The sequence below is a fragment of the Marmota monax genome, unplaced genomic scaffold (genome assembly GCF_021218885.2).
Source record: "Marmota monax isolate L192 unplaced genomic scaffold, Marmota_monax_Labrador192_F-V1.1 WCK01_AAM20220418_F8-fsc00007, whole genome shotgun sequence".
NCBI classification, from domain to species: domain Eukaryota; kingdom Metazoa; phylum Chordata; class Mammalia; order Rodentia; family Sciuridae; genus Marmota; species Marmota monax.
This window is the reverse complement of record NW_026692781.1, coordinates 28,620,916-28,643,987: the sequence shown is the minus strand read 5'-3', so window position 1 is coordinate 28,643,987 and position 23,072 is coordinate 28,620,916. Positions and strand designations below refer to the sequence as shown.

The window sequence follows — 23,072 nt, the reverse complement described above, 5'->3', positions numbered from 1 at the left end:
CAAAAATGTTCTCTCCCCAACTGGACTGTAAGTAATCAGAGAACATGGACTAAATTATTCCTTTGTCTGTATACTCTGCAGTGCCTAACACAGTACTAGACATATCGTAAATGCTGAATAAGCAGCTAGTAGTTAATTAGTCATCTGCATATATGGTTATTAGGTCAGTTGGTTTACAAAACTTGTCAATTTTATCATCTGGTTTTAGTTTCCCATCTGGGGCTTTTGAGAGTTTTATGTGAGGTGCCTCAATTGACATTACCCAGAAATGCCAAGTCACAGATTTTCATCCCGAGAGCAGAGATATATGTGCATGTACGTGTGTGTGCACGTGCATGTGAATTAACAGTTAAAGCCAGATATTCCAAGCATTGTAAAACCTTTTCATTGTCAGAGCCTGGGCAATTCAGGCATAGTATATAAGGCCCTGTGGAAGGATTGGGAAAGAGAGGTAGTTCCCAGTTTGTTGGACCATGGTGGCTTTTAAGAATTGTGGCTACTGTCCCTGCTGATTTTTGATTTGGATCAAATACTACATTGTTTAAAGATAAACACCTTGGAATAAGATAACACCATAAAGATATGCCACCTTGGCGTATTTTGTCGTATTTCTTAAGTAGAGAAAGCTTCTGTATTTGGCCTTTCTAGGTTTCATGGTAACAGTGGAGTTGAGTGTTCTGTAATGGAAAAGAGAACAGAAGTGGAGACATGATCATATTGATTTGCAAATGAATCATTGACACAAAATTTATAGAGCTGGAGTTATCTTGAAGATCATACAGCCCACTTCATTTTTATAGGTGAGAAAATCAAGGACCAGTGTGATTTGGCAACCTATATATGGTCACAGTTAGTAGAAATCAGGAGTGGAGCAATGCTGCACACAGGTTGAGATAATTTCTAGTATTTCTGGATTTTCTGACCTAGTTTGTAGAAAGTACTATTCTGTAGGTAAATATCTGAGAAATCTACACATTCTTAAAAAGTATAATTTTTTAAAAAGAAAATCTTTCCAAAGATTTCACATGATAATATGTTGAGCAACTCTGTAAGATAATTTTGTACCAGAATATAGTGGAGATATAAAATACCATTGTGTGGGGCATGTAATTAAGGAATCTAAGTCCTGATTCTAGGACCATTGCTTACAAGGTGCTTGACCTTGGAAAAAGTCATCCAGCACTGAGAAAGTGAGACAGTGGTGTCATTCATAAACTAATGGACTAGGCTAGATTCTATCTGAGGGCTCTTTTCATCCTCAAATTCTGTGAAAAAGTGAAGCAATAGGAAGACGTTGATACATGACATGATAAAATCTATATGACATCAGAGCAGAGACTGATGTATCTAATGTCTCTCTGAAGCATGTCTGCAGCTCAACATTTATCTTAATTTTATGCCTTCCACTCAGTAAGCACTACTGGTTCTTTTTCAGATATTTTCTATTTTTTTTAGGCTTACTTTAGATATCCTTTCGGTACTTAGAACTTGATATAGGAATAGGAAGCCTATTATTTGGAATCTTTTGGCTCTTCAAGTGAATAGTTCGTACATATAGCAGACATTTGGTGTATTAAAGAACAAAGAAAACTGGATTGCTTGAATTTGCAGCATCTTTTATTGAAAAGCTCTATAAGTGCTCTGAGGGCTAATTTTATCGAATTCGTGTGTTTATCCAGTACATTTCCATCATTTGACATTCTGGACATTCTGTAGAGGAGTAATTCCAGTTTCTTAGCCACGCTCACCCTTATTCAAGGAAAGTGTCCCACAAGGGCAATAAATAGGAAGACCATCTGGTCAATCTGGTCATTCTTGAGTGTCATTGTTCCTTGTCCCCTATCACCATGCTGGTATATGGTTACTCTTATTTGCTGACTGCAGTGACCTCTCAATAATCTTTAGCCAGCCCAAGTCTAAACTGTGTCTGCTGTGCCTGACACCTGAAGTTTCCCCCACCTTTCTTCAGAGGACAAATGGTCAGTCATGACTCCCACAGTGCCATTTGCATTCTCTTAATTGAAAGGGTGTTTGAAAGACTGTGTGGCAAAGGCAGTGGGAGCCAGTGGTGTGGTAATATTTTCCTTGCTGGGATAAAGTAAATTGGTGGTAGGAGATACATACATCATCCTTAGGATCTGGCTCATTTTAAGTGGTCAGTAAATATGTTCTTATTCTGATTTATAGTTTTGCCTTTAGATTTATAACTTCAGGCAATCATGCATTTTGTGATGGTTACGGAAAGATCTTTGAGAATATTTGATTTATTATAGAGTTTTAATATAATTTTTTAACTAAAAACAATATTTAAATATTTTGTGACTTCACTATCCCTCATTTTGAGAATTAGCAATTAGGGGCCTGATTTGTACTAAAGACTTTCATATGTAGAAATAATTCATATTCCTTCTCAGGGCTTGGGATTATAGGGATCATTTTGAGAAATGGAGTCTTTCTTCTGAAATTTATATGCTATTTTAGGATGAAAATACAGGGAATCAAAAGTACTAGACCAAAGTATATCCTTTAAAGTTGAAAGGCTCAATAGTTTGGTTTCAAATGGTGGTCTAATTTTTTTTTTCTTTTTTTAAGAGAGAGAGAGAGAGAGAGAGAGAGAGAGAGAGAGAGAGAGAATTTTTTTTAATATTTATTTTTTAGTTTTCAGCGGATACAACATCTTTGTTTGTGGTGCTGAGGTTCGAACCTCGAACCCGGGCCGCACTCATGCCAGGCAAGCACGCTACCTCTTGAGCCACATCCCCAGCCCTTTTTTCCCTCTTACTTATGATACATTTACTTAAGAATAATTGATTTTGGGTCATTGGACAAAATATACTATTCTTTTTACCTTGTAAATTGGTAGTATAATACTTTAAAATTTTACCCTTTTTCCCAGTGTGAAAAAAAGATTGTTTAAATTAAAATATTGAGGTAATTTTCCCCCAAAGAGAACACCACAATTTGGAAACAATACAGGATTTGTATTTAAAGGACACATTATAAAAAAAATAGAAGTTGTCTATACTATCACATTATGTAATTTGAAATTTGAAATATTTAAAATGCTTTTATAAAGTCATAAATGAGATAATGATGATTTATAACTACTACTAGTGTTACTCTCTTTTGTTTTAGAAGTTCTAATCCATGAATTTATCTTAGAAAAATAAGTCAGAAAGACAATTACTTGTGATTAAGAAATAGGCCTAGGAAATGAAAATGGCTAATAAAAATTGAGTAAAAGGATTGTTATATTGTGTATATGTGTAAATATGTAACAGTAAATCCCACTATTATGTATAAATATAAAGCACCAATAAAATAGGGAAAAATCTAAATAATAGGGTCTGCAATCCCAGAAAGAATCAAATAAATGTAAATTAAACCAAAAGAAAGGAAATTTGTTTTTACCTTTCAGGCAAACACCATCTAATGCAATAAAAGTGCTTATTGTGTCAGGTATTTTACTGACTCATTTAATTCTCATAATTACCCTTTCAGGTAGATGCAATGATACAAACCCTGTTTTATAGAAATCTGCAGAAAACTTTAAATGTCCTTCCAGAGGTTACAGAATTAGTTCAGGCAGAGGTAGAATTTGAACCTACCCATGGCTTCTAGCACTAGAAACTACTACTTTATCAATGGCCCCTAAAGAAGGAAAACATTCAGCATTGAGGAAGGTATCAGGAAGAATATAGCCCCCTCTTCTGTACTGCTGAGGTGGGGAATGCTACTGTGCCTCTTTTCTAAAAAAAAAACAGTCTAGGAAAACTGGTCAATAGCTTAGGATCCTACAGTTCCAAGTCTAAGAACTTATCCTAAGGAAATAATCAGGCACACGTGCAATAATGAAAGTGTGAGGATGTGTTTGCAGCACAATTTGTAGCAATAATCTAAATAACCATATCTTTAGGGAATTGTTTAAATTGTGCTGTACCATATAATGTAAAGTTAATGGCTATGAAAAAGAATGATACACTTCTTTGTTTATTAACATGAATGCTTGTATTGCATTTGTGTGAAAAGCAGGCTACAAAAACAGTTTTGTTCTGTAGTATGATCTCATCTTATCTATACATCTAAGTAGCTACGTGTGTATTTATAGACCAAAATGCTGTGGGCTGTCATCTCTGGGTGCTAGCCTTATGGGTGATATTTAGATTCTTCTTTATCTTTTCTCTTCTATTTTTGAAATTTCATAGTGGGTGTGTGTTATTTTTACACCAGGGAAAACACCCTATAAATGTATTTCTTTCCCTGTCCCCCAATTCTTATTTTGTGATAAAATCAGATTGGCAAATTTTAACTTGGCTTCATGCTTTCTGAATATGAAGCAATCTTATATGTAGTTTTTCATGAAACTTTGAGTTATAATTTTGTTTTTAAAGCTTTAGCTTCCAAGAGTCATTATTCCCTCCTCCAAAGGTGCTCCATAAACCTAGGTGTGCTGTAATCTGGCAGGGCACATGAGCTTTAGATTATCTCTAAACTGCAGTCCCCATCCTAGTTGACCTGAGCATCTTGATTAAAACATGACTTGTCTGCAATATAATGTATATAAAAATAGAATTCAAATTAATGTAAGTTAGCACTAAACCTTAAAGCAGATAATATTTTAAGTTGCATTTAAAATCCACAAATGTCATTAAAATCAGAAATCTTTTGTCAGTCAGAATGTTTCTCTCAGGATCATCTACGTGGGTCCTGATGAGAATACTCCCCCCCCCCCCCCAGTCCTGGGCAACATGGTGACAAAACAACTTCAAAAATGTGAAACCTACACCTGACTGTGGGGAAAAGCTTGATATAAAACTTCCTACAGCCTGTTCTCCAGGGCACACTCACCTGGGGTTTGAAGTACTTTAGTTGGTTCCTTTTGCATTCAGACCCTTGCTTCAAGCTAGTTTAGTCAGCTGCATTCTTTTAAAGTCTTCTTTAGAAGTAATCAATTGTCTGACAGATTTTAGCATCACCCTTAATCCAGAACCCCAAATCCTAGGTGATAAGAGATCTTTCAACTAAACAATGGTTGGTTTTTTCCAAGAGCAATGATTTCCTCCTTCTATGTGAGAGGATTAACTTGCTTACATGGTCTATAAAGTCAGAATAAAGACACATCAAGGTCTTGCTGACTTGCCTATATGCATAATGTACAACAGACCTCATTATAAAAAGCAAATCTCCCCAAAATATGCTAGTTTTGCTGGAGGCCACAATTTTATCACAGATTCTCCCTGGTCCTTGTGGATGGGCTTAGTCTTACTTATTTTACTTTAAGTTATAAGTACCTTTATTTAATTTATTTATTATTATGTCATGCTGAGGCTCAAACTCAGTGCCTCACACATACTAGGCAAGTGCTTCACCATAGAGCTACAATCCCAACACCTATTCTTACTTTTTTTTTTTCATTTATTTATTTTTGCAGTACTGAGGATTGAACCTAGGGCCTTACACATGCTAGGAAAGCACTCTTAACAGTGATTTATACCCCCAGCCCTCATTTGTTTTTATTTTCCTAGTCCTGGAATTGACTTGCTAAAATCAGGATTATCTCACAGGGCAGTAACCGCCTGATAAGCCATGTTCTGAAAGTAAATGAAGCTAATTTATAGGTCCCTGTGTTTTCCTTAGAGCTTTGGTATCTGACACTCATCTGGACAAAGCCCAGAATTGTTTTCTGAGGAAGATCTTGCCCAAGAATGCTCCCACCACTAATCTGCATGCAGAGAGGAGTAGCCTTTTGAATGAGCACACATGCTGGTCTGTTTCCTTCATGTTCATAAAAGGCTGAAATCTTAGTCACATGTCAAATATTCAAGATTAGATTTATGAGGACATTATCTTGAACTTTCTGCTCTAAAATTCTTATAAGAAACTCATTGTAAGAAATTATATTCACAAAAAGTTGATTTAAAAAGTGTAAAGTCTAGCTACTCTGGAGGTTGAGATAGAAAGATCCCCAGTTTAAGGCCAGCCTGGGCGACATGGTGACAAAACAACTTCAAAAATGTGAAACCTAGACCTGACTGTGGGGAAAAGCCATATGTGGCCATTATTCTGTATGTAAGTCCTGGAATTGGTGCTATTGGAGTAAAGCCAATTGGTGCTATTGTCGATATCACAAAGATGGTAACACAATAATGCTACTTAATGTACATGTAAGAACGTATGAATGAATGTACTTCATACATCATGAAGACTAAGAGGAGAACATTTTTATCAGGACTCCTTACCAGGACATTGTTTGTGTTTGTGGAATAGGCCTGTGTCTAGTAACTGTTGTTGGGATGTCAGAAACTAAGAGACAAGTTGGTGACCTGTATCTAGTGTCTGAGCACAAGTGAATGGCCTGAGTTCTGAGTATAAACTTCGCCTGTGGCTTTCTTATTTTTCCTAGCAGTCCTCCTTGGCATTTTTCATTTTGTTGAATATAATACTGGATTTTTCCATGCATCTTTTTAACAAATAAATAAAATCTGGTGAGTTTAAATTTTCACTAAGTTTAAATAATTATGTCCCTTTAAATTTTATGGGCAATAGAATTTTAAAATTTTTAGGAAGACGGAAGTCTTTCTATTAATTTCTTGGTTCTTTTTAAATCAGTTGAACAAATTTGGATATACCTAAGGAGATAGAATCAGTTATTTGGTCTTTCTTGGAGCTTTATATAGATATTACCTAATGAATTCTTAGGTCAGCAGTTTGCAAGTTTCAGCTTTCATCAGCCTCAGCTGGGGAACATGTTAAAAATATGATGTTTGGGCTCTGCTCCATGGGTGTGTTATGATTAGTGGATTTGGATTGGAATCTAGACAATAGTAATTTAACATGTTCTGTGTTGTCATATTCCTCTTCCATTTTCCTTCTTCCTCACCCTAATCTCCTAGGGTGGGGAACAATGCTGTCCATACCTTGTCCCCACAGTTTTTTCTTCTATCTTTCTTCCTCTGTCCCTCTCTGGCTAATCACCATGTATTATAGGTCAACTCAAATTCTTCCCTTCTTATTTCACCCCTTATCTCAGTTTTGTGTATGAGGCTTTTGGACTTATCTAGTGTATTATAAAAAATTCTTTAAAACTGTGACACAAACATAACCCAAACCTTCCCTGTGCAAAGAGAGCCAAGTATTGGAAGAGCCCAGGGTGGGCCTTGTCCCAGGTACACTGGGTTGAGGCTGGAGGGATGCTCACAGCATCTCTCGGGTCTTCAGCCTGGCTGTTTCCCAAGGCCCTCATACCTCTGGACGGCAGGGAGGGGAACACTTTCCTCTTAGAGGAGAAGAGGAGTGCTAAAATGCATGATTCCAACTCTCTTCTTAATCCCAGTCACCCATGCTTTATGACAGAAGGACTCGCCATTACAGAGGGTAGGTTCTGGTCTTATGCTGCAATCCTTTAAATGAAAACATGGATTAATGAGGTAATGGTTTTTTCCCTCATTGCAAACAGTTAAATCTTGTTTGCAACTTAATGAGATTTTAATTTGTTTGGAATGACTATTAAGATTATGATATTTTTCTAATTTTAATAGTGCAGCTTTCTAAGCAAAAATAAATATTTAATTTCATTTATAAACTCAATGGATTTCTTCCTTTGAGTACATTTTGATTTATTAATAATTAAAATGCAAGTTCTTATAGTACATTGAATTTGGGAGCAGGAATCCAATTTCTGTACATTGAATGATTTAAAATATAATTTAATTCATTGAAACAAATGGAATCTTTTCAGCCTCTTTAAAAAGAAATTACCAATTTTACTTATAGTTTTATAGCTTTGCCTGAAATATAACCCAATTAAAATACTTTTATCATTATTCTGCAAGGATTCTATATTAATCATTCATTTGACTTCAAACCTTGCTACATCCATGTGTTCTCATTTGTTCCACATTCAATGAACAGTTACAGATTTCTGCTGCTGCAGTAGGCACTGGACCAAACTGGTGGGAAGGGGGAGAGGTGGAGATTGGCCACGTTGCTTTGTATAAGAACATATTACCTGTAGTTAGCTGGAGAACTATTAAGATACCTGAGGATTAGTTGTGTGCATCAGAATATTGGGGTAGGAGGAAGCTTTAGGCAGGAAGCACCAGTTTCCTGTTCTTCTTGGCCAAATCTTTAGGCTAAGGGGCCATCACTGTTTTCCTTTAACCCATACTGGAGTGCCACGGAAACCTACATGGAAGACCTTCACTTATCAGGTCCCTGCAGGATTTCTCTGCATAAAGTCGTAAAAGAAAACTTCTGAGATGTCCTAAATTTAATGACAAGAGCTGGAGGATGGGGAGAGGAAGAGATAAAGGAAGTTAATCAGTTAACAGCTGAGGGTGAAACCAAGAAAACTAGTTTTTTTTTTGTGTGTGTGTGTGTGTGTGTGTGTGTTTCTGAATGTATGTTGAATCCCTGACTGAATTCCATCATAGCCCACTACCCTAGGGCCACTGCACTCTGGTTACATGTAAACTTTCTGAACTATCAACCCCAAACCCATTTAGAAGCAACCATTACTTTTCCTGTGGACCACCCTTCTATTCCAGAGCTCTTCCTGTTTTCCATAATTGCACCTCTCTTATCTACAACCAATGTGGATTCCCTATAAACAATTCGTTTTCCTTCCCCAAATTTTCATGGTAGAATAAATGCCCTAAACTCTGCTCCAGCAGACATTTCCCAGCTCCTCCCTAATCCTGATGCTGGTAGTTGCAGGAATTTGATCCAAGGATTAAGCATTGGGCTACATGTAGGCCAGCTCAATAAATCCATTTATTTCAGAAAATTTTCGGTTGCAAGAGTTTTGCTTTAACAAAGTGTTCATGTACTTGGCATACTTGACTCAAAGAGTCATTATTCTTATTAAAAATGGGTAGATAAAAAGGAAAGGGCAGGGAGAAGATGATTTTTATGGAGTGCTTCTGGAAGGACTCCCATCTGCAAAGCCTGCGCTGGGTCCCTTTTTTATGCTTGCTCATCAATCAGTCGCCAGGTCTATCAAGATTGTCTTGAGGGCGGGAAATTGCTATTATGGGCTTACAAAGTTGATTTAAGATAAATCTATGACTCACAACAAGTAGATAAATATTTACTGTCTATGTCTGCAAAACTCCCAGTAGGTAGACCAAAAATGGGAATGAGAAAGTGTGGAAATGCAACAGAGCAAATCAGGAGTTTAGGAACTTTATGTTGGCAGTGGGAAGCTCCTTGACTCCTATATTTAAGATACTGACTTTAAAAATCTCTAAATAGTTGATATTCTTTATCTCCAAAGTTAGGGAAACTAGGTTAAACCAAGGTGACATGATGTTATAATTTTCATGTGTCTCCCAAAGTTCATGAATTGGAAACTTAATCCCAATTGTTGGTGGTATGGGGAGATGAGGCCTTTGGGAGGTAATTAGGATTAAATGATATCTTGAGGATGGGACCCTAATGATGACATTAGTGACTTTGTAATAAGAGGAAGAGAGATCTGAGCTAGCACACTTGCTGTATCTCATCATGTGAATCTCTCTGCCATGTTATTATTATGTAGCAAGAAGGCCCTCCCTAGCAGCCAGGCACATGCTGGCGCTTTGCTTTTGGATTTCCCTGTTTATAGAACCATGAGTCAAATAAATGACTATTTTTTAAAATTAATTTCCAAGTCTCAGGTATTTTGTTATAGCAACAGAAAACAGACTAAGACATGTACGATGTAGCTTTGGTAACCTAATCAAATCCTGGGACCTATGGAAGCCACAAGAAGCCCTGGCATCTAGGAAATGCAGTGAAATTTAATGACCTAAAAACTGGTCTCAGCTAAGGCCCGCTAGCTTCATCTGGAAATCAAATCTAAGCTTAGTAGCACCATGTGGAGATAACATGGAGGTAGAAGATACCAGAAAAGCAGACCTCTCAAAGAGAATACATTTACATTGGGAAGCCAAATTTTATAAGTAAATAGCGGGGAATTTTTGTTTGACAAACTAAAAATTCAAACGATTGTTTAACAAAATTTAGATTATAATCATAAATGACTTAATTATTAGAAGAAACAAACAACAAGTGAAGTGTAGAAATTTTTGGAGAGTTGAAGGAGTTAATTGTTTTCAAGGAAATTGTATGATAACACAATAGGATATTTGACTTTCTCATCACAATTATAAAGAAAGTCACATTTCAAAAACAACCCCAGGGCTCTATTGACCTTCTCATTGCTTCATTCAATCCTATGGTATTCAAATTATTGTTATTTTCTTCCTCGCTTGGTTGTCAATTATTCTGACTTTGCCAGGTCCTTGTTTCTTGGTGTTTTTGCCTGATTTAAATTCTTATTATTGACTTTTATAAATTTCTGAATCTTTTAGCAGTTGATGAAGTTTCTCTTTGCAATCAATTTATTGTTGGGACATTTGACAGAGATGTGACTGGCAAGGATGGACTCTGTTATTGTGTGGGAGAAAGGTTAAACGGGAATTAATTTTAAATCTTCAGTTTGTTATTTCGTGATATTCTTTGGTTTTGTCTTTATCCCCCAGTATAATGGAACTGGCAATGAATACTTAGGTAAAAAGGGATTTTTAAATAAAAAAATAAAAAAATATACTATTATGTTGGTAGTCAATAAGCAGGATCATAATACTGAAAAGAACCATTTCTTCATCCGCTTGATGATTCATGTTTGTTTGTTTATTTATTTATTTATTTTTAGTTCTCCCAGATGTCCTCTTTGTCATTGGGAATCTCATGAACTGGGAATTTATTAATCATTAATTAACAGCATTCATTCTTTTTCTAGTCTAGTAACTTCCTTGAGAATGGGCTCTGGTTGTTGTATTCCTGGAGTAGGACAGTGCATCACATGTTTTCAGCATTGGGTAACTATTATTTATATAAACAGGCAGGTATGGCTCTCAGATTTTGTGACATACATGTAACTTCCTTCCCTCATGTGATCATTCCTTATTGTTTGATTCCAGTGCTGTCCCTCCCTGCCCTGCTTAATACACCTTTTGTTAACCTCTGTCATAATGATAAGCATAGGTTGGTAATCTCAGACTTTGAATTTTAACCTGTATGTTTCTAACCTGTACTCAAAATCACTCCACTCCACTAGTGAAATCAATAATGAATCTTACCATTGTGTCAAATCATTTGTAAAGTTAAAAACAAAATTCATGACTTAATTGAATGGAACAGTGTTCTAGTCATTCTAATGAGGAAACCATGTAAGTAGTAGCTGTCTTAGAGGTGATGTCTGTCATTTCCACTTCTTCATGAAGCATACATTCCAGTGGGGAGAGACAGTAAACAAACTAATATGTTATGCTGTCCATTAGAATATGAAAAGTACTATGGAGGAAAAATAAAACGGACAAAGGGGGTTGGTAGGGTTGAAGCAATTAGAATTTTCCATAGGGTGGTCAGAGAAGGTCCCACTGAGAGGGTGCCATATAGTGAAATCCTGAAGTAACACAGCAAACTATGTGGATTCTGAAGAGATGAGCAGAGGGAATGGCACATGCAAAAACCCTGAGGTAGAATGTGGCTAGAGCAATCTGGGAGCAGCAAAGGAGATCAGAGAAGACTTGGGGCCAGATCATGTGGGGCTTTGTAGACCATTGAGAGGATGTGAGGATTTTGGCTTTTTTTTTTTTTTAATTTTTGAGTGAGATGGGAGGGCACTGGAGGATTTTGGATAGAGAACAACAGTTCTGACTTATATTTGAACAGGATCACTGTCCATGCTTTGTTGAGACTAGAGAGCAAGAAATACAATATGGAAGTAGGAAGGAGGCAATTGTTAATTCAGAGGAAATGATAGTAGCTTGGACCAGACTGAAGGCAGAGAAAGCTAATTTCTGCCTTTTGACACTTTTTAGTTGGATTCCTTCTTTGGCATGCCATATGTTCCTGGCTTCTTTATATTTCTTTAGGTCTAGCTCAAGTTTTCTCAGTAGGCTTTTCTTAGCTACTCCAGCCCCTGCTGATCATTTTCTGTAATTAACTTTTGCTGACTTTTGCACTTTGACCTTGTAGTATCAAGGGCAGTTTCTTTCCATGAAACTTGATTTTTATTTCTTTCTCTGGTGCAGTAGGGGCCTTTTCAAAACACAGTAGGTATTTTATAAAAAAAAAAAATATTTTTCAGATGGCAAATGTGACTAATGCTAAGAAAAAGTGAGCATTTATTCAAACTCTTGAATTGGTTATTTTGCACTATTTTCTAGTAGAAATTAGCCCCATCCACTCACTCATTTGAAAAACACTATTTGCAGAGGATATAATATGTAAGAGAAATATGTAACAGTAATTTGTCCTCAAAGAGCTTATCATCTGGCAAGAGAAGACATGATGATTCATAATGAGACTATAACTCATTGGGAAGTGCAGGTGAGATGAATGATATAAGAGGGCTACTGGTGACTTAGAAGTAAGAATGTTAAATTCTGACTGAATGTTCTTCAGAGCATAGTTCCTTAGCTCTTAGAGTTGGAGTAGGAGGAAAGAATGGCCTGGCTAATGCTCAGTGTGCTAAGTATTTTCAAGGGCAGCAGAAGAGAGAAGCTTGCATGGAGACAATTTGTATGGTACCACTGGAAAATCCCCATTCTGCTCTCTCTTCCAGCCCCAGAGCCACCACTCAAATGTGTGTCATCTTCACCCTTACCTGGACTATTCAACAGCTTGCTAACTCCAGGGAGCAGCTGAGTCAGGTCATGCCTGTGAGAATCCTGCCCTGCTTACCCTACCTGAATTTGGTCCCCGCCTCACTCCTTTGTTTACATACATCATGGTCCTTTAATTGTGTTATTTCCTAGATTTCAAAGGTTGTCATTGAAAAAGTGCTGTCAGGAGGGAGTAGATGGATTGACTGGGGTAAATATTAGGGTCAGAACAACCTGTTGAGATAATCTAGGTCTGAAGTGATGCAAGTTTAATTAGTCTGTTGTGGCCATGGGAATGGAAAGAGAGAATTACATTTTAAAAAATGTGTTCTCTGCACTTTAGAGTACATGATAGAATTACTAGTGTTTAAAGCTATGACCTCTAGTATTTTATGGAATAAACAATTGCATTTAAATACAGTTGTTCTTTCGTAGTAGTTTTTAACAACCAGTACTAGGAGCTTATGTTTTGTGTGAAGAATAAGCATTTAATATCTTTCAAAAGGGCTGAGTTTAAGATGAATTGATTTTGCTTCTACCACACAAACCACCAGTATTTTTTAATAAACAAGCAGACCACGAGAAGTTGTAGATATTAAGCAAATTCTCTTCTGTCCTTCCTTCCTCCCTCCCTCTCTTCCTCCCTTTTATATAGTACAAAACTCCATGTGTATTTACTGAAAAGTAGGTTTGAATTTTTAAAAGGTAATGAAAGTATGTGACATTTTGGTTTTCATTTTCCTAATCTAGCATGCCATTTAAAAATATTTCTTGAAGTCTTCTCTTCTTAATTTAATGCCATATTAATGGTATAGATTAATGGTAAAAATGACACCTATGTTATTTGATATCATTTCAGTATGGGTAGTGACAGTCTATCCTTAACCATCGAGGTTAAGGAGATAGAGATGCTGCCTTTCTTCTTCCCATCCCGGTGTCCTCTCTTCTCCTGTTACATATTAAAGGACATGTAATTTTGGAGTTGGCGTTTTTGTAGGTTCTTTTTTTTTTAAAAAAAAATTTTGTTCAGTATTAATTTTCTATTCATCTAAACAACTGACTTCCTCCCTTTTTACTAGCTTACTTCACTTTGAGGAATCTCTTTTCTCCAGCTATCTTCAGTTTGGTCACTATCCATCTGGATCCCTTCTCCTCTTCCCCACAGGTCCTTGGATTCAGTCTCCCAGGAGTCTGTCCTAAGCAATGAGGGAGAGGATAAATGTGTAGGTGGATTGATGCTGGGGGCTCCTGTGACCCAAGAGCTGCTTTGGCTTATTTTTTCCCCAGTTATTTTGATTCTGTAAGTGACCCAATATCCTTCTAGTAAATTCCCTTTCTTTAATTTATCAGGGGAGTTTTTTTTTCTTTTTTTTTTTTTTACATAAACTAATAATTCCTGAAAGATAACTATTTGTTGCAATGAATAATTTGAATTATCCTTTCATATCAAAGGTGTGTTTTTAATAACTTTTCTGGTTATATACATATAATTTGTTGAAAATTTCAGAAAAGGAGTATCAAGAGAAAAAAATATTTTCAGTTTCCTCATCTAAGACTACTGAAAAAGTGTCCTCTTAAGACAATTTAATTCTATTGTATATATAACAGTATTTGTTGATACTTAACATTATGTTCTGGTGAACAAGTTCCCGTGTCACGTGTTAAGAAATATAATATACTTCACATGGCTTCATGTTATCGATAGTGTACCTATGCCATAATCTAGCTGTTCTTCCATTGTTTGAAAGTTATTTTCTTTTGACATATTGTCTGTTTGAAATAATGTTGTGATGAACATTGCTGCCTTTTGCTCTGGAAGCAAATCACTGGCTCTGAGGGCATGAGCATATCCAAGACTCCAGAGAGTTTTGTAAAATTGTCCTCTCAACACTATATGAGTTCCCATTTCCTGCATTTTCACTTGCATTCAATTATTTTTTTATTTTGTTTATTTATTTATTTTTGCCTTCCATTATTATTTAAAGTTTTAAGGCACAAAAATTATGTCTTATTTTTATTTTGTTTTTGGTATACAGTTATTGATGTGCATTTTTTCTTTTGTGAATAATTTATTGCTGTCCGCAAAAATGTTGAATTGAATTAAAAACCTTATTAAATTAAAAAAGCTGAAGAGTTAAATTAAATACTAATTATTTTCCTAGTTACTATAATTTGTATATTCAGTGATTTCATGCTCAATCAACATCCTAAAAGCACTGTGAAACTTAGTCTTTAAAATTAACACTTTTTGGAATTTAAGATTATTTGTCTATATCCCTTTTCCAAGTGTTTTTTTTAAATTTTTTTTTAGTTGTAGATGGACATAGTATCTTTATTTTTATTTATTTATTTATTTTTAATGTCTTGCTGAGGATTGAACTGAGAGCCTCATGTGTGTGAGGCAAGAACTCTACCACTGAGCTAAAACCCCAGCCCCACATTATCTTTATTTTATTTTTATGTGGTGCTGAGGATCGAACCCAGTGCCTTCTATATGTGAGGCAAGCACTCTACCACTGAGCTAAAACCCCAGCCCACGTGGTTTATTTTTATGTTGCGGATCAAAATATATTATTTGGTAAAACTATGAGGAGAATATGCTTTTTCTTACTGGTGGAAGCTTGGAGGACCTCTCTATTTATAGATCTTTTTCTATGTAAGAAGAGGAAGTGAGGGGCTAACAATCACCCGGATCTCTGTCAATTCTCATTCTGGTGGCAGATTGTATAGAAGGAATTTTTCTGGTCTTCTCAGTCATTTTACTAGCATACTTTTTTACCAGTTAATCCAAGCAGTTGGATGGGATTATCTATGATAAACACTTAAGTGTAAATGCTTTCTCTTAATAGACACAAGGGAACTCCCTTGGAGAGGGTCTTTCATGGAGAATTTGGTGATGACTTTCCTTATCTCAGATGCCAACTAGCCTTGCTGGAGACAGGTCTCTGTATATGTGTGTGTGTGTGTGTGTGTTTTAGAGTAAGTAAGCATTTTTCTTTAATTTCTTTTTTTTTTAGTTCTTTTTTAATTATATGTAAAAGTAGAGTCAATTGTGACGTTTATATCATGGAGTATATCGTATTCTAACTAGGATCTCAGTCTTGTGGATGTACATGATGTAGAGATTCATTGTGGTATATTCATGTATGTACATAGGAAAGTTATGTCTGATTCATTCCACTGTTTTTCCTATTCCTAGCCTCCCTCCCAAGATTCTCACGTCTCTGCTATGGCAAGTAAATTATGTTTTCTTTAGTGTCTCTGATTGTAAATATAGTTTCCCCCACTTTGTTCATCTCATTTATATTGAAAAAAGCACTTTGAGTTTGAGCAGGTGTGTGTGTGTGTGTGTGTGTGTGTGTGTATCTGTATGTATGTGTGTATTCAAAGGGTTAAAAGAGACGTTAGTTACTATTATTAGTATTATTTATTCATCTGGTCTGGCATGCATTTCTTGGTCTACAAAAATGCTCTGACATTATATTTTAGTCTTGTCCTTCAGGTGAGGTTTAGTAAATTGACATTCACCTCCAGATTCTTTAGCAAACATATTTTAAATAAAAACACTTGCTTAGAGTATTTGTCATCTGCTCCTGCCTGTATCTTCTGAACAAAACCTGCTGGTTTTAGAAATGAAGTTGTACACTGTGGCATTTTACAATTTGCTTAGTAATTAAATCTCTCTTGACCTCGGGAAGAAAAGTGATTTTGTTTTTGGTTTTGTTTAAGCAGACGTCTGTTATCAGAGAGAGCACATAGTGCAAACCTAATCATAATTAGAAGAACTAGGTTTTCGGGGGCTATTTTGTTTAAAAGCAGTGCGACATCATGTTAAATAGCATCCATTGAGAATGGGAGAGAGAAACACAGCGAAGATTTACTGTGGAAGGGCTGGATTATCTAAGGAACTTGGAAGGACCAGTTTTAGTTTATTTAATAGAGTATACACTAGTCAGTTTCTGTTACCATCATCTTTACTTCTAAAGCAGTTCAAAAGACACGGATAATTTTCTAAAGAAAAACTGGCTTTATTATTGCAGAAGGCATAGGTATGAAACCAAAGAGCAAATCAAGCATTCATAGGTTTCGTTAGGAGAAAATGTACAGCTGCTCTTTTCCTGTTTGAGTAGCACCAATTTTCACATAGGAGAGCACTGCATTGAATTAAGGTCCCTATAAACTACAATGTTAACTATAAAATTTAGAGTGCTTTGATTTTTTCCCCCTCACTTTTACATAACTTTGCAGATTACTTTTCGAATAGAGTTTGATCTTATTTGCTGTGGAAACATGAACTCTAAAAAATTACATTTTCTATAAGGGAAAAATTAAAGTTTCCAAAGCAGTTTTGATAAAAGTCCCTCCTGGTCATCTATTCATTCTAGTGGTGTATTTCTTTTCAGGTTGAAACAACTTATGTAAAAGTAAAACATCTGAAAGAAGTTTTAAAACCATGAACTGCGCCTTTTAGGGACACATTGGCATATTTTAATCAACTTTAAGGTTTCTATTGAATATTCTATTTGAATATTTGTTTATCCCTGGTCCCATATGAATCAGCTGTGCGGTCCTACCCTCTGATGAGTCTTCAAGACATATTTACTTGAATCAATCACATTAACTCAAAACTCCCCCCAAATTGTTCTTCAGTTCTGTTGATGTTTCTGGGATTCTCCTATCACCTAGATTGAAAATCCAAAAATTAATCCTAATTTCTGTGTCACTTTCATCCTTTATATCCAATCTGTCACCAAGTCTTTGGGTTCTTTCTTTGAATGATTCCTGATGGATATGGTGTCTTCTTGTCCCTAAAATCCATTCCTCTTGAGCTACAGCTGAAGGGACTGTGAAACATAATATAGTTGATTTCTGGACTTTGGAGGCAAGGGCCTTGGTGAGTAGGAGCAGCAAGGAAAGAATATACTGTACTCCCTCTCAAGTACAGGGTCATCTGGCCCTAGGGAGGACTTGTAGTGATTTTAATATATAACATTGGTCTTTGGCATTTGTTTTCTGTTACCTATCTTCCACATCCAAGAGTCCCTCTTTCCAGCCTCTTAGAGCTACCCCAAATGAAATAATGTATTAATTCAACAATTACATCATTTGCCTACTAAAATGACAATAGTTATTTTTTAACTGTACACCTTCACCCATGATACTTCTAGTCCTTAAAACAATTTGTCATGATACGTTCAGGTCACCTCCATGTAGTAGATGAATATATTGAGTATATTGAGTCAGGGTGGAGTTTAAGTGTGTACCATATTGATTTGTGGACACAAGACTTGCAAATAACCTGGGTTCTCTATTTTGTATATAGAGATCGTCTGACTGGGTTATTTATACATATAAGTAACATATTTGTAAATCATTTAGAGTAAGTGCCATCTGAGTGTTAAAGAAGCATTCAGGTAGCCCCTGTCTTTTCATTCCTTCATCTCATTGGCCCTGACATACACAAGCCCCACAACAGCATGGTTTTTGCTTTTGAAGACTACACAGATTGAAAGTAGAAGGAAAGAAGCTGTAAGAGACCATGAGAGTTTCTGGGACATTTCAATCCTCCTGCCCTCCAGTGTTTATCTAGAAAACTCTTCCCCACAGATGAGTGTTTTTTTCTAACAGGATTATACAGTTCCTTTAGTGAGAGATTTGGCTAAAGAAGCATCTTTATGCTGAAATGCAGAAACAGAATCCTCTGAAAGATTCAGGGCTTCTCGGTTATTCACACATCATTGACAGCTAGTTCAATGATTATTTTCTTCTTAGTCACACTGAGGGGCTTCCTGATGGCAGTGAGTTCAAAGGGAATCAGCCATTTTGAAAGCCGGGGGCATGTCCATCATTTGGATCTGTCTGCGTAGTGTAGAAGCCACCAGCCGCGTGTGGTTAAAATAAGCTATCAACCATCAGAGTGAATTACTAATAGAGACCTAACCAAAATCTAGAAATTGAGCTTTGAACTTATTCTCTTATCCACTATGCTGAAGGTCATTTTAAAAGAACACTTTGGCTGTACATATATGTGTTTTTCACTTTTTTCTAGAGCAGAATAATTGTCTATAGTTCATTTATTGTGGTTTTGAGGTATCAAGGTGCTGGCCTATTTCTTTCTCTCAGGAAAGTAGTCTAGTTATGTACAGCCTGCATTTTTTATTAGACTGCAATGTGTGAGCAGTTAATTATTTATAGTTCTTGCTGAAGCTGATGTGGTACTTGACTCACTGAGTTTATAAAGAAATAATGGCTTGCTGGAATACTCTAAAATGAAAGTAGATTAGAATTTGACCTGTATTTTAAGGCTTCACAGGTTGGAGATTGTCTAACAGTTATGGAGTATGTTGTCATAAGAAAAGAGAAGCGTTAACTTGAAGAGGGATACTGGATTTAGTACCATTAAACTGGGTAAATTGGCTTGTCCGTTCATTTTTATTTCCTTTTTACATAGGATAGCTTGCCTATCAATCCAAGTTATTTTTAATTCACGAGAGAGTACTAAAAGCATGAAGTCAACTTGATGGCAGAATTGTTCAAATAAATAGATTTGCAAGTATAGTAACCCTATCAATGGAAATAGATCCTCTTCACCTACAGTGTTTGTAAAATGGGTGGGGAAATGGGTCACATAGGGAAACCTGCTCTCCCTTTTCCTCTTCTTAGACTCAACACCCAAGATTGTTAGTTGTAATGTAAATGTTGCACCCAAAGGCTAACTGTTAAATGGGAGCTCCTGCTAATTCCCAAGACTCAATTAGGTTTGGCTTTAAATGAAGTAAAATACATCAGAGATGTCAACACGTACTAAGGATACTGATAAATGTTAGTCTACAAATGCATTAGTGGATTACATGGTTCTAAAAGGGATAGAGAAAAGAGAACCACATGCCTTCTATGTAAAGCCAGTAGGCTTTGGGTGACATGGTGTGAGTCCATTGACATATAGGGAAAGCACTGGGAGCCAGAATTTTGAATGTGCTGGATGAAAGTACATGTCTTGGACAGTGACAACAAGAGGTATCTAAGTCCCAACAAGAATGCCTAACAGGGAGGTCTCTGTTCCTTTAGAGGGAGGCCAAATGGGAACTAATGGAAATAGCTTATCATAATTCAGGTGGTGGAAATGTATAACTCAGTCAAAGAATCAAGATAGCAAGAGGCAGTCTCAAAAAGGAGACTCGAGATATAAGTTAAGGCCACGGAATATGTAGGAGAAAGATGCTCACCATTCCATCATTTGTTCATTTAACAGATGTTTTTCAGCACCTACTGTGTGCCAAGCATCATAGTGTGCACATACATATACAAATAAATTACTCCTTTTACTCCTTTCCTGAAGTTTACATTCTTGTTGGGGGAAGGAGATAATAGTCAACTAAGTCAGTCATGTGGTGCATTGGGTCAGAATAATTGCTACTGAGAAAAATCGAGAGGGTTAAGTCTGGGGTGTTATAGGTTTAAATATCATGCTCCTGTGTTTAAGTGAAGAGGTGGCATCTGAGCAAGCTCCTAAAAACAATTTCAGTGGGTTACACTCATGCTAAGGAAACCGAACAAGTGCACTTATACTCAGTGGTATGTCAACTGTATTTAGCATGTGTCAGAAATTTCTGTCTTGCTGTTTTAAAATTTAATTGCAGCAGAAAATAAATAACGTGCTTGTGGGAGCTGGAAAATGAGAACAGGATGCCATTCTGCAGGTGGAGTGTTCGAGAAAGGATAGACCTAAAAGCAGTGATAAAGAAATCCCTTCCTCAACTGCTGGGAGGAAGCTGTGCTAAGTGAAATTCAGGGCCACAGGTGTGTGGTAGCCTTTGCTGCCATGTGACCTCAGTCTATGAAAGTTATTCCTGACATCATCAGTTGACAGTAGAATAATAGGTTTTATTTTGGCAGCAGAAAATTATTCCATGCTCAGATTTTAGTAAATATTCTTCAAGGCTTTTATGTCTGGGAAGCTTAAACCTAATTCTTTACATTGTAGCACTAATGTTTTATGCTTGTCTATTGCAGCTTTATAGGGAGCCAACCTCAGAGAGACAGACAGGATGGCTAGCTCAGCCCGGGAGCATCTGCTTTTTGTGCGGCGTCGAAATCCCCAGATGCGGTACACACTGAGCCCAGAGAACCTGCAGAGCCTTGCAGCGCAGAGCTCCATGCCCGAGAACATGACCCTACAAAGAGCCAATAGCGACACGGACCTGGTGACTTCTGAGAGCCGCTCCAGCTTGACTGCCAGCATGTACGAGTACACACTGGGGCAAGCCCAGAACCTCATTATCTTCTGGGACATTAAAGAGGAGGTGGACCCCAGCGATTGGATTGGACTTTATCATATAGGTGAGTACAAGGAAATGGACGTGTGTGTGGCTCTGGAGCATGGGGTTTTTTTTCCCTCTGTCATTATACCATTCTGTATTTTCTCCTGGAAGAAAATTCACACACACAAATAGACACAGCACATTCTGGGAACATTCCTTCTTCAGGAGGAGAGTCAATAGTACTTTTGCTTATATGAATTTTTTGGTTACATTTCTACCAAATTAAATGCCAGAACCTGCAGATGTTATAGTTTTCTTTTTAAAACTTCCCATTGCCCTTGATCAGTCGTCCTAGTAAAGACGTGATTATTAATATTTATTAACACTTTTAAACTGACAGATGCCTATACTTAGATAACTGATATGAAAAATGTCTTGCATTTTCTAAAGGTTGGATTTCATTAAGAACAATCTGTGGTCTAAGGTGTCTATGTATTTCAAAATTCCTTGAATGTGTCTCAGATCAATTAGGTGAAAAAAGTATCCTGATGAATGACTGAGAAATAAATAGTTGCTGTTTGTTTTAATAATAGCAGTCACAGCTCTGTGTAGCTAATTTGTACCTGTTATTCATAGATGAATGACTGATGAATGAAGCATCCCAGTAAGCAAAAAGTCTGCTTTGTTCGGAAGCAAAAATCAAAACCTCCTAACTAACCAGAAAGAAAATCTAAATTCAACCCAATAATAAAATCTATATTTCTCAAAGTTGGAGAACTTGTTCTATAAATGAAGGAAATTCATTTCAAAGTTAACATCAGATCATTTATTAGAAAGAGATTGTTGCTTTTAATGTAAATTATAAGCCAGTCATCTTTCCTTTATTTTCTTAAAAAATTCTTTTTTAGCTGTAGATAGACACAATACCCTCATTTTTATCTATTTTTATGTGGTGCTGAGGATCCAACTCAGTGCCTAACACATGCTGGTTGAGCACTCCATCACTGAGCCACAACCCCGGCCCCTCCTTTTTCTTTTAATAAGTATAAGGGGGAAAACTGTTTCTTACACATGTCTAAGTTCTTCTCAGACAGGGCCAATTTTGCCCCCTAGAGGACATTGGCAGTATCCAGAGACATTTTTGGTTGCCACAGCTGGGTAGGGGGATGCAAGACCCTAGGTACTGCTAAACATCCTTTAATGTACAGGAGAGTCCCTTACAACAAAGATTTATCTGGCCTCAAATATCAGAAACTCTGGTTTGATGAAAAATAACCTTGCTAAAAAGTTTTTAAAATGTTATATGCACCAAAATTTGTTTTTCTGAATTGAGAATTTTTATGTTGGTTAAAATTAAAACAGGGTTTATATTTACTTATATAACTCTTAATGATTAACCATGCTGAATAATATGAATTCTAAATAGTAAAAAAATTGATGAATTATCATTGTTTTTTTCTCTTTTGACAATAAGAAAGGGGAAAAAAATCTTTACTGTTCAGTATTTTCCACAGTTGCATTTAACAATATATCCAAAGTGAGGAAGATACATGATTTAAAAATTATATTTGTGTATTATTATGATCACAAAAAGTTTACAGTTCTTATGGGATTTTGAAGTAATTCCTTTGGTTTTGATGTCATTGTACTCTTTGGGCTTCATAAAACTTATTTTTTCACGTAGTTTTTTGTTTGCTTTTTAAAAATTTTTCCCATTTTATATTTTATGAATAAAATTTTTAATATAAGACTACAAATAGTGTTGTATTTTAAAAAATACATTGTATATATTTCTTTGGGAAATAATCAATTTTAACTTTTCTTTCATAATTTCTTTTCTGTGTTAATAACCTTATCTGTAAATGCTAGAATCAATTAAGATATTGGCTCACATTACTTCGTATTTTTTCCTGTGTCTTCTTTTTAATTCCCTACCCAACTTGTTGTATTTTCCTGTGTGAATTAATCAGGGAGGAGCTAAGGCATCCAAAGTACAATTTGTCTTATCTATAAGTAACCATGGCCACAAAATCTTAGAGTTCTTGTATTTTACTTCGTAGAGGAAGACGTATAGGTCAGGGTTGTAAGTCTCAAATTAACCCAAAGATATAGACAGGAAAGCAGAATTAAGAAATAAATCTCCGGGTTGGGATGTAGC

The 23,072-nt window shown here is 36.2% G+C and overlaps 1 protein-coding gene across 3 annotated transcripts in view; it reads left to right on the top strand.

The window, feature by feature from the left end:
- Positions 1-23,072, top strand: part of Hecw2 (HECT, C2 and WW domain containing E3 ubiquitin protein ligase 2) — a 365,180-nt gene that overhangs the window by 135,042 nt on the left and 207,066 nt on the right. For all 3 annotated transcript variants that reach the window (XM_058580338.1, XM_046447322.2, XM_058580339.1), the window contains exon 2: positions 20,667-20,993. In XM_058580338.1, coding sequence (XP_058436321.1) covers positions 20,702-20,993 — 292 coding nt within the window. In that variant the 5' untranslated portion in view covers positions 20,667-20,701. The remainder of the gene's footprint in view (positions 1-20,666; positions 20,994-23,072) is intronic.